This window comes from Microdochium trichocladiopsis (assembly GCF_020744255.1).
Source record: "Microdochium trichocladiopsis strain MPI-CAGE-CH-0230 chromosome Unknown B0I36scaffold_4, whole genome shotgun sequence".
Lineage (NCBI taxonomy): Eukaryota > Fungi > Ascomycota > Sordariomycetes > Xylariales > Microdochiaceae > Microdochium > Microdochium trichocladiopsis.
The window spans coordinates 1171548-1183005 of NW_025763547.1; the positions used below are offsets into that span (position 1 = coordinate 1171548).

The 11458-nt window shown below is 55.7% G+C and overlaps 5 protein-coding genes across 5 annotated transcripts; 3 read left to right on the top strand and 2 right to left on the bottom strand.

Annotated features, from left to right (window-relative positions):
* Nucleotides 1–1724: 1724 nt before the first annotated feature.
* Nucleotides 1725–2493, top strand: B0I36DRAFT_348056 (calcineurin regulatory beta sub-unit; the record flags this gene model as incomplete). The annotated part of the gene is made up of 4 exons (XM_046156641.1): nt 1725–1752; nt 1806–1858; nt 1930–2003; nt 2085–2493. The coding sequence occupies 4 exons, from the start codon at nt 1725–1727 to the stop codon at nt 2491–2493; spliced, it is 564 nt and encodes a 187-aa protein (XP_046013741.1).
* A 342-nt stretch (nt 2494–2835) lies between these two features.
* On the bottom strand, nt 2836–3660 carry B0I36DRAFT_240655 (HAD-like domain-containing protein; the record flags this gene model as incomplete). The annotated part of the gene is made up of 1 exon (XM_046149776.1): nt 2836–3660. The coding sequence occupies one exon, from the start codon at nt 3658–3660 to the stop codon at nt 2836–2838; it is 825 nt and encodes a 274-aa protein (XP_046013742.1).
* Nucleotides 3661–4260: 600 nt separating this feature from the next.
* Nucleotides 4261–5658, top strand: B0I36DRAFT_102300 (uncharacterized protein). Its single transcript, XM_046147736.1, has 2 exons — nt 4261–5358; nt 5437–5658. The coding sequence occupies exons 1-2, from the start codon at nt 4555–4557 to the stop codon at nt 5620–5622; spliced, it is 990 nt and encodes a 329-aa protein (XP_046013743.1). The 5' UTR covers nt 4261–4554; the 3' UTR covers nt 5623–5658.
* Nucleotides 5659–6096: 438 nt separating this feature from the next.
* On the bottom strand, nt 6097–6606 carry B0I36DRAFT_361659 (uncharacterized protein; the record flags this gene model as incomplete). Its single annotated transcript, XM_046158513.1, has 2 exons — nt 6097–6384; nt 6454–6606. 2 exons carry the CDS (start codon nt 6604–6606, stop codon nt 6097–6099), a joined length of 441 nt encoding a protein of 146 aa, XP_046013744.1.
* A 610-nt stretch (nt 6607–7216) lies between these two features.
* Nucleotides 7217–10972, top strand: B0I36DRAFT_240759 (P-loop containing nucleoside triphosphate hydrolase protein; the record flags this gene model as incomplete). The annotated part of the gene is made up of 2 exons (XM_046149789.1): nt 7217–7990; nt 8024–10972. 2 exons carry the CDS (start codon nt 7217–7219, stop codon nt 10970–10972), a joined length of 3723 nt encoding a protein of 1240 aa, XP_046013745.1.
* Nucleotides 10973–11458: the final 486 nt, after the last annotated feature.

Here is an 11458-nt window from a genome sequence, read left to right on the forward strand (position 1 = left end):
CCAACAGTAGCAGCGTGCGCTATTTCTTGTGGGCACGCACAGCCACCGCCCCCCCTCTCCTCTCTAGAGAGGACCGCGATCACGTAAGCGCAGCACTTTAGCAGGCCAGGCTCTGCTATCTCGGAAAAAAGGGGCAAAAGCCAGGCCGCTGGGCCTGATGCGACCATCAAGGCATGGCCAGGAGCAGGACTGCACTCCTCGAGATGCGCGGTGTTAGATCTACAAAAGCGAAAACCTGATTTCTCCAAATCTGCATGCACACTCTTGCATTCAGATGATTTTCAGCATCTCTTAGAGATCGAAAAGCCTGTGTCTCGCAGTGTTTCGTTGGAATGTAAAACCCCCAGGTATGCTCATCTTCTTGTTTGTTCCTCATGTGCATGCATACCAGGTTCTTCCAAGAGCGGCTTCCTGGTGTCTCACCCCATGAAACTTACCTGGGTCTCACCTTGGGAAGTGCCCGTGATACTACTACCTCAGCTTAGCACAGGTGCACACCAATGCCGAAGACACTACGAGCATCGCCCACTAGGAAACACGAAGTGACCCCACAAATCAACCTCGAGACCTGGACACGGACACGGTGTCGTCTTGCTCGTCCAAGAAGCAGAAGATGGCAATGGCCCAATAGTAACGACCCCGGAGGCCTTGCGCAGATAAGACGGCGCAAATTCAGACCAGCCTTTGAAGTCCACCGGCGAGCTCCAAGGGCGACAAGGCTAGGACGAGAGCTTGCTAGTGGGAAGCTGTCTTGACATCATGACCATGGATAGGCGTCGGCGCCATGTCCTGAATGTCCAGTCCTAGTAGTGGCTGGCGTGGTGGCTTGCAGCAGAATGCGATTCTTCTTCTCAAAACCCCAGACACCTCCATCAGGGCGAGTCATGGTCACCCCTGTCAAACATGTGCATGGCGCTGCATGCCGATGTCGTGCCTTGTTGATTGGCCGATTGCGATTCATGGACTTGGCGATTTATCTCTGTGAGAGGGACAAATGGATCGCTTTCAAGACTTCTGTTGATAAGAGATTCGGTTGGTAGAACCTGAGTAGACACCACGTCTGTATCACACATTTGGTGCTGCTGGAAAGGAGATCAGAAGAAGCGGGTATGCTCAGAGGCAGCTGTGTTTCTTCTTGTCCCGAGCTCTACTTGGCTGTTCTCATTCTCCTCAAAGCTCCCCAAGGCAATTCTTAAGCACAATCTCGAAAGAGTGAACGCAGCGAGCCATTAGGCAATCATTGTCCTATGGATCCTCGTCGGCCGAGATGCAAAGCTCCGGATCGTGTAAGTGAAATAGCTAGGCCTGTGGCTGTCACTGTGGCTGTAATTGTGGCTTTCATGTAGCCGGCTGCCTCACGATTTCCATGTCATGGCAAGGTCGGGTGACGAGTGGCTTATGTAATGAAGAACCCAGGATCCTCCAGGACTGCTTGGGCGGCGGCCCCACAAATGCAACTGACCCGTTCCTCGAGTCCCTACCCCACCATGCCAGAGAAGGGGTCACTTCTGGTCACCTCTACCACTGCTTCACCATCTCGACAGCGACGACCACCTGACCCGGCCCTACCGAGCAGAATATTTCACGGTATCCTATTTTGAAAGGAGGCTTCGAAGCTCGTCGAACTCTGGAGGAAACATCGACAGCTCTCGACGGCACTTTTTCGCTCCAGCATTTGCGATCGTTGTTACTTGTGACCCACGCGCCACACGACATCCGCCAGAATGGATAACATTGTCTCTGCCACGAACTGTACGACGAACCCCCACGAAGAGTCTTCAGGGCCATGCTTACCATGTGAATAGTCGACCGCGAAGAGGTTGACCGGTTGAGAAAGAGGTTTATGAAGTTGGACAAGGTACACTCGAAACATTTCTTGACGGACGTGGATTGAGATGAGCTGTTCGCTAACTCGGCGTCGTCTTTTAGGACAACTCTGGAACAATCGAGCGCGAAGAGTTCCTGAGCCTGCCTCAGATTTCTTCGAACCCCCTGGCGACGCGGTACGCACGAGCACTCCTGGCCTCGGAGCCCTGTTGGGACGCAACACGACACTGACCATAGCAATTTTTGCCTTCCCACAGAATGATCGCCATCTTCGACGAGGACGGCGGTGGCGACGTTGACTTTGAGGAGTTCGTCTCTGGGCTTAGCGCGTTCAGCAGCAAGGGCAACAAGGAGCAGAAGCTCCAATTCGCCTTCAAGGTATACGACATTGACCGCGATGGCTACATCAGCAACGGCGAGCTCTTCATCGTGCTCAAGATGATGGTCGGCAGCAACCTCAAGGACCAGCAGCTCCAGCAGATTGTCGACAAGACGATCATGGAGGCCGACCTCGACGGCGACGGAAAGATCAGCTTCCAGGAGTTCCAGAAGATGGTGGAGAACACCGACGTTAGCATGAGCATGACCCTGGGTGAGTCTTTTGCCAGTTTTGAGGCGTGGATTTTGAGTGTCACGAGCGGCCACATACTGACTTCCGTGATCTAGACCAATTTTAGAGAACTGCATACATACTGTGGCAGGATACCGTATATAATGAATCATGAGACATCACACGCAGCTCGCTCTATGTTTTGTATCAGTGGAGGTTGGGTTCTTTGTATTCTTGAGTGACGAGAGAGATGCCGCGGTACCCTTTGCGTGTGATTTTGCTCATGTTTCGTCGACGGTTCCACTGCTGTTAACCTTGATCAGGCAATTTCAACACACATTCTCGACTTCTGGGCATGTTCCGCTCCAGAAGCTCATTTGTTGCAGATAACGAAATGGCATCAGGATCGCCTTGCCAATATCTGCGCACCTGATGACCGGCACCCCAAATCAAGTCGTTCAGGAGACGAACATGCCGTAACGGGCGTAAGGGAAGTTCTCGAGCGACGGTAATTGTTGCGCCCAGCCATCGCCTGGCTGCCCGAGCTGCTCTTCGTCTCCGATCGGGACCAAACCGATTCTCCCCGCAAGGACCTCAGACTCTTGACCGTGGTACTGCGCTGCGATTTCTGCGTGCGGTACCCAGACGACTTGCATACCCGCCCTCCTGCCAGCCTCGACACCAATGACGCTGTCTTCAAAGACGAGACACTCTGCCGGGGTGATTTGTGGGACATCGCTGGGAAGAGTGTCGTTGATAGCCTGCAGAGCCACGAGATAGATGTCTGGGGACGGCTTGCCTCTACCCTTCGGGACCCTGGGATCATCCCCGAGTACTCGGTGCCGCAGCTCAATCAGGTCCAAGACTGCTCTGGTGGTCGGGTTCGACGTCTTGAGATTGAAGTTGTACGTCTCGCTACTAGTCGCAAGGGCCATCTGCATAGGATACCGGCCATCCGTGCCGCTCTTAGCCGTGCGCAGGGTGGCGAGCAGTTTCTCAACGCCCGGTAGCGGTCGGCACTCGGGAAAGTGCTGTTCTTGCTGCTCGCGCTGCTCGGCGGCGAACTGCTCGCGTGAGATTGGTAGCTGCGCCCACGCGTGGAAGAGGTCGCCGTTGGACGAGCCCGGCACTCCCATCATCTTGGCTTTCAGGGACCAGGGTAAAGGTGGGCGACCGTGGCGAAGGAGCACCGTGGACGAACATAGCGTGTACAGGTCTTCTGTGTTGAGGAGCAGGCCGTCCATGTCGAACAGACAGGCTCTGATTGGGGGCTTTGTGCTCATGGTGATTCCTGATGATGCTACCACAATCGTTCCTTTTCAGACTACGGGGGGCATGTGCATTTGTTGCCTTGTTGCTGGGGTTGATTTTGGTGAAACGTGGACGTGTCGGTCAACGGGCAATTCTCACGAGCAGAATGAAGCCGACTAGATTGTGGAACCTCCGTCAAAGCGGAAAGTTGTCAACGCTAACTGGCTGGCACTTTCCCATTGGCTCATTGGAGTCCCACGTGGAGAGATCCATATCTCCCAGGTTGAGTCCATCCGGGGCAGTTCCACAGTCGTCCCTCTCTGGGGTTCAGTACTTGTCACTTGCACAGTCGAGCAACTAATATTAATTGCTCGCGTACCGGCCCGGCGTGAGTCATACCAAGCTTGTACAAGACAATTCTGTAGCCGCTCACCTCTGCAGCATGCTGGATGTTGTTCCGTGTCTACCAAGGTGTAATCATCTCCGCCGATAGCCGTAGGCATCGGAGCTCTGCCGGAGCTCCCAGCTCTGCCGGAGCTCCCAGCTCTCCTAGGTGTAACGACGGCTTCCGCTGTGTCCTGCGGGGTTGAACTTGTATCTCCGCATCGGTCAAGTGCGCAAGTGCAGATGATGCTCGTTATGGTATCGTATTGCTGTCGTGGCTGGATAATTTGAAAAAGAAAGTACGTCGCTATCACAATAGAGCGCCAGCGTACATTCGATAGGGACACCCCGCTTTCCAAGGTTGTCTTGATATAAGTGCAGCCAGACCCGAACAGAAGCTCCCGCAACTTTCGTCTTACCGACATAAGTTTTATCGGCTTCCATATAAGCGCTCTCCTGAGTAGTCACAAAGCCCCAAATATTTCCTCCTTCCACTATAAGCTACCGATATCGTGCGTTCTATTATCTTCTACTGGATCGCCATGTCTGCTACGAAACTCGAGCTCCGCACCGCGTTGGGCCCAGTATACCGCGATGTCCTGCCCCATCCGCCTCGTGACTGCACGGCCGAAGAGATCCCCATCATCGACCTCGCGCCCATGTTCTCGAACGACTTGGCCGACCGCAAGATCGTCTCGGACCAGATCAGAGCCGCGGCAGTGAACAATGGTTTCTTCTACGTTAAGAATCACGGCATCGCCCATGCCACCATCAGCACCTGCAAGCAGCAGGTCCTCGACTTTATGCGGCAGCCCCAGCACCTCAAGGACCAGGTCGCCACGAGGGTCCACAGCAAGTACCACAACGGCTACCACGGCGCCAAGACGACGCAGATATCACCCAGCGAGACCGCCGACGTCCGAGAGTCCTTCTCGTTCCGGTACTCTCCTGAGCTCGACCCGGACCACCCCATGCCGCTGTCCAGCGTGCCCGAGGAGGTGAAGCCGTGGATCCGCGGCGAGGAGTTTGTCTGGGATGGCACGGCGCACCTGCCGGGCTTCAAGAGGGACTGTCTCGCTTACTGGGCGGCGTGTCTGCAGCTGTCGAGAAGGCTGGTGCGCATGTTTGCCCTCTCGCTCGACCTGCCCGAGGACTACTGGGACGACAAGGTCACTTTCCCTGGAGCCGACGGGGTGTTTAACTACTATCCGCCGCGCACGGAACACGAAATCGAAGGAGGGTTTGTTGGGCTGGGGAGTCACACGGACCTCCAGCTTTTTACGCTTCTCTGGCAAGACACCGTTGGTGGATTGCAGGTTCTCAGCAAGGAAGGGCAGTGGATCAAGGTGAGTACAGAATGGACGTCCGCCTTCGGGTGAAGAATGTCGTGGCTGATCTTGTTGTCACCTTGGTGATTAACACAGGCGCCTCCCATCGAAGACACAATCGTTGTCAATATCGGCGACTTCCTCATGAGGCTGTGCAACGACATGTACAAGTCCACGGTGCACCGAGTCACCAATGAGTCTGCAGTAGAGCGGGTGTCAATGCCGTTCTTTTTTGGTGTGTTCCGTGCTTCTTTTCCCCCCTCCATTCTTGGTCTTGGTTGAGACACGAAACCTGTCATTGCCCCGCAGTAAACCATATCTAGTTCTTCAACTAATATATTCAGGTCTCAACTTCAACTGCGTCGAGGGCGTTGTGCCGACATGCGCATCCGAAGCAAATCCTCCGAAATACGAGCCGATCTCGTGTGGTGACTGTGAGTGGTACCCTGGTACATATGTACCGTGAAGTGATCATGCCTTTGACTAACGCTGGTGCAGGGTGCCAAATGCGGTTCGATCAGGCACAACAGGACTTCTTAAAGAAGCAGGAAATGGAGCGACTTGCGCCCAGCGGCAAGGTCGTGAAGGCATAGACCGTCACAAGCCTACGTACTCAATGACTGTACAATATCTCCAGCCTAGCTGTACCTTCTGGGTAAAATATGACCACCGAACGCGTATCGCCAAAAATAGCTGTGCAAGGACAGTGCTGGCGGATGTCTTATAGCCCTGACGGCGCACCTCCCCACGAAGCTCTCATACCATGACTTTTTGCACAAGCTCTATCACGTCAAAGAAGGCCTCGCGCTCTGGCTTGAGCTGTGGTATGCCCAGCCCGACGACGAGCATCCGCTTCTCTGTGCTGTCTCGTCGAACGATGTGGCTGGCTATCTGCACAGCATAGAGCTGCCCCAGAGACTCGCGGTCCTCACCTCCGCCACCGAGCAGAGTCTTTGGCGTAAGATGGGTCAGGGGCAGCAGACTCGCATCCGCAAGGGCCATGTCCACGCTGGCTGCTGACGGCGCGGAGAGCGGTACTTGGATCTGTTCACAGTTTGTCAGCATGCCGGTGGCTCGTATGATTTCAAGTGCGGCTAAAGCTTTGGAACTCACCCATTGTGAGAGGCTGCCGCCTTGTGATAGAGTTACCAAAATTTTGTCTTCGAAGTAAAGAACTGCAGCTTCCGTTGGGATCCCGTCGATGTTGCCCTGCACCTGATTGGACTGAGCCGGGAAAGCTTCCGGGATGACTTGCGGTTCTTCCATGGTTGTTTTTCCTGGTTCCCAGCGTCTACAAAGTTGCCAGGAAGTGTTTGAGCGGAGTCAGAGGAGACGGACGGCGGATACTTCTGCTTCGCCCTTTCGCTTGTGGTTGAAGGCCGAGATCAAAGTGCTAATGCCGATTGATTTGGCTGAGTACTCTCGCTGCAGGTGAGCAGAGTTGGAAAGGATACGGTGAAGCAAGTCCCGCTGGTTTCGTCCCGTCAAAGTAATGCTCATGACCGGAGATCGGTCGCTGGAGAGTCTCGGGCGTCGGACAATGGGAGCGCCGTTCAGTGGGGGGTGCCCGGGCGGGTGGGGCTGCCTGCTCCGGATGAGGTACATCGGCATGGCGCAGCAAAGGTGCATAACCCAAGGTATCCTGGCCCGTGTGGACCCGGCCTGCCGCGCCCGCACCCCGCGCTAGCTCACATCGGGCTTATCGCAGAAAGTTCTGCCAGGGCGGTCAATTTTTGAAAGAGATCCAGGGTCGCTCTCACACACACACTATGCTACGCTGAGCGCCAGGCGCATCGATAATTGGGAGCTTGTGCCGTCGCATCTCTGCCTCGTCGGAGCTTTTTCTTTGACGCGCCAATCCACACAGAGAGTCAAGATGGCCAAGAAGTTCGTGCCCCGGCAGAGGAAGCACAAGGTCCTCGCCCGGCAAAAGGCACAGCACGAGTCCACCTCTACCGCTGAGGACGGAGCGACGCTCGATCCGCATGCCGCTGCGGCCGCCGAAAAGCAGCCTGGCGACAGCAATGCGCTGGAGGTCCTCCCGGAGGTGCAAAAGGCCGCGCAGGAGGCCCGGCGGGCCCAGCTGAGACAGCAGCTCCAGGGCGACGCCAAGATCAGCAGCAAGAAGGCCAAGAGGCTCGAAAAGTACATCGACACGAAGCTCAAGAAGGACGAGAACCGCGTGCTCCTCGCAAAGCTCGCCGACCAGAAGATCGATACTAGCCTGTACGCCAGCAGCAGGAGCCTGGGACAGACCAAGGAGACGAAGCGCCAGGCTCTCAGCCGGGCGTTGCGGGAGCGCCAGGCAGGCATCGCAGGCGAAGGGAATGACGAGCTGCTCTTCGAGACTCGTGATGAGGCTCCGTCCGACTTGTCCGAGGAGGAGGAGCAAGGGGACGAACTTCAGGGCACCGTGACATTGAAGAACAATAAACCGGTGGTATCGCAACAAACCAAGGCCCCAGGAGCTGAGAAAGCTACGGTCGAAGAGCCCCAAGCAGACCCGTCTGTGGCAACGGCACCATCACTAGGATCTGGCCTGAAGCGGCCCCTAGACCTAGACGATGAAGGTCGGCCGGTACTTCAGAAGCGTCAGAAGAGAGGCGGCGTCAAGTCAAAGGTGTCCTTGCGATCCCAACCCACACCGCCCGTGGTGGTCACCCAAGCTGTGGCCCGACCAGAGCAGTCAGCTTCTGAGTCCGAGGAGGAAGAGTGGGGTGGCTTCAGCTCCGCTGAAGAAGAAGAGGATGTGGATATGTCAGAACATAGCGGCTCAGACGATGCCTCGGATGCTGAGGCTGGCTCATCCGCCGAGGGGGACACATCTAGTGAAGAAGACGACTCATCTGGTGAAGATGATGACGAAGACGAAGACGAGGACGAGGCCCCAGACACAAAACAACGATCGTCCGCATTCAAGGCGTGGGCGCATGAGCAGCGCAACGAAGCGCTCGGCTACCAACCTGTAGAGAACGGCGCTGGTGTGCTAGATATTCCGGTGCCGAAAGACTTCAAGCCGCGACCAATCGAGCAGGACCCCCTACCACAAGAACTTTTGCCAACTCAGAACACTGCGAGAAAGGCATACAGCGTCCCTGTCGTGAGAACGCCGGAGATTCAAGCTGCGCGCCTCGAGCTTCCCGTGGTCGGCGAGGAACAGAAGCTCATGGAAGCGATTCACAACAACAATGTCGTCGTCGTGTGTGGTGCGACCGGTTCTGGCAAGACGACACAAGTGCCGCAGTTTCTGTTCGAAGCTGGATATGGATCTCCAAACTCCCCTACACCCGGTCTGATTGGTGTCACTCAGCCCAGGAAAGTCGCCGCGGTCAGTATGTCCAAACGTGTTGGACAGGAACTCGGAGACAGATCCGATACTGTCGCTTACCAGATCCGTTTCGAGGGAACGACGGACGACAAGACCGCCATCAAGTTCATGACAGATGGTGTCTTGCTCAGGGAAGTGGCGAGCGACATCTCGCTCATCAAGTACTCAGCCATCATCATCGACGAAGCCCACGAACGGAGCGTTAACACGGATATCCTCATTGGCATGTTGAGCAGGGTTGTAAAGTTAAGAGAGGAGATGGCGGAAGAGAACCCCAAGATCAGCCCCCTCAAGCTCATCGTCATGTCTGCCACCTTCAGGGTAGACGATGTTACGAAAAACCCCATGTTGTTCCAAACTCCACCTCCGATATTGAACGTGGAAGGCAGGCAGCATCCTGTCACTGTCCACTTCGCACGCCAGACGAAGCACGACTACGTGGAGGAGGCTTTCAGGAAGATCACAAGGGGACACCAGAAGCTTCCCCCGGGAGGTTTCCTTGTGTTCCTGACTGGCCACGACGAGATTGTGAGACTGAGCAAGAAGCTGAAGCAAGCATCCGGCGGACTCAATCCAGTGGCATATCCGAAGGTCCGTATCTCTGCGACGGAGGCGCCGCTCGAGGTAGAAGACATTGATTTCGGCGAGGTCAACGACTTCACCGGCGCGGATGACGATGGCGTTCCGTTCGACTCTGATGCAGAGGATGAGGACGAAGACGACGGCATGTTTGACATTCCAGACGAGACCAGTGGTGGTCCTCTCAAGATGCACATCCTGCCTCTATACTCGTTACTCCCGACACGAGAGCAAATGAGGGTGTTTGAGGAGCCACCAGAGGGTAGTCGGCAGATCATTCTCGCCACAAACGTTGCGGAGACGAGTTTGACAATACCCGGCATACGCTACGTCTTTGACTGTGGCAGGGCCAAAGAGCGCAAGTACAACCGGGACAATGGAGTGCAAAGCTACGAGATTGGCTGGATCAGCAAAGCCAGCGCCAACCAACGGTCTGGTCGTGCTGGTCGTACAGGACCTGGTCACTGCTACAGACTGTACTCATCCGCAGTCTACGAGCGTGACTTTGCGCCCTTTGCCGAGCCAGAACTCTTGCGCATGCCCATTGAGGGTGTTGTGCTCCAGCTGAAGGCCATGCGCCTCCAGCACGTCGTAAACTTCCCGTTCCCGACTCCACCGGACCGCCACAGCATTGCGAAAGCCGAGCAATTACTACAATACCTGTCTGCGATCACAGATACCGGAAGTGTAACACAGATTGGCACGACCATGTCCAAGTTCCCGCTGCCACCGCGCTTCGCGCGGATACTGCTGATCGGGCACTTGCACGACTGTCTGCCTTACACTGTTGCGCTTGTTGCTGGCCTTTCCGTGGCAGAGGTCTTCATCCCGGAAAGCCAGGCCATTCCAGCTATCGCGCAAACCGAGGATCGCCTGCGCACAAATGAGGACATTGCGGCAGAGAACCGCCAAAGCCTTGCCCGCAAGAAGTTCAATGAAGTACACCGCAACTTCAAGTCGCTGGACGACGCATCAGATGCTATCAAGCTTCTCCAGGTTGTCGGCGAGTTTGCGCACGATCCGACCGAGCAGTGGTGCGAGGACCACTTTGTGCGGTTCAAATCGCTCCAGGAGACGCAGAAACTTCGCAAGCAAATCACCAGCCTCTTGCAAAAGGACATCCCCGCATTCGCAAACCTCACCTACAGGGACAAGCTCGACCGGCCGTCCTCCAAGCAGATCACGGCGCTCAAGCAGATGGTCGCGGCGGGCTTCATAGACCAGGTCGCGATCCGCGCCGACCTGGCGCCCGTGCCGCCCGAGGTCCACCGCAAGCCGAAGCGCGCCATCGATGTCCCCTACCTGCCCCTGAAGCCGCTCGAGGGCAGCTCCCGCAGCGACGACATTGTCGACAAGGCCGTCTTCATCCACCCGTCCTCGTGCCTCGCGCACCAGAGCCTGCAGGAGCTCCCGGACTACATCATCTACTCGAACCTGCAGCGCGCGGCGCCGTCGCCGGAGATGCTCAAGAAGCCCAAGACGCGCATGATTGCGCTGACGGACATTACGGGCGCGCAGCTCGCGGCGCTGGCCAAGGGCACGCCGCTCATCGAGTACGGCAAGCCGATCAAGGAGGTCAAGGTGGAGCCTGGGCAGACGACGCGCGAGTGCTGGGTCGTGCCGTACCTGCGGTCGGAGAGCGCGGGCGGCGGTATGGGCTGGCCGTTGCCGGCGAGGAAAGTCAGGCAGAAGAAGGTCCCTGGGAAGGGTTGGGTTGTGGAGTAGTTGTAGACACTTTTTGAAGGCAGGACGTTAATGATATAAGTGATACCACATATTTTGACATCGATTGTTTGACCCATATATGAGGACAGCATTTTGTCCATACCGTGTGCGACATGAACGGAGCTGGGATATGAGGATGCATGATGGTTGTACTCGGAACAAAAGCTCGTGCAGTGTCCGGCTCTGCATTTTTGTGTTACCTCCACCACAAGCACAAGCGTGTATCCCCTCGGTTTTATTTTCCTTAAAATTTCTTCAATGTACGCATGTATGTCTCCAGCATCACTGTCGTAATGGCATAAATGAAACATGGTTCTCCCTCATAGTGACTTCATTCTTCACGCTGTGGTATAAGTCGGCAACATGAATGTAACAAATACCCTTTTTCGCCTTGCCTGCCTGCCTTTGGACTGGCGAGTTGCTTCTGTTCTTCTCTTCCTCCGTCATATCTGAAGATATGGCTATTTGAAAAATATCTCATTCAAG

Bases quoted from the DNA above. Each gene is read 5' to 3' on its own strand.
- B0I36DRAFT_102300 (XM_046147736.1), top strand. From the start codon at position 4,555: ATGTCTGCTACGAAACTCGAGCTCCGCACCGCGTTGGGCCCAGTATAC. The intron at 5,359-5,436 runs GTGAGTACAGAA...TGATTAACACAG, and splicing joins AGGAAGGGCAGTGGATCAAG to GCGCCTCCCATCGAAGACAC.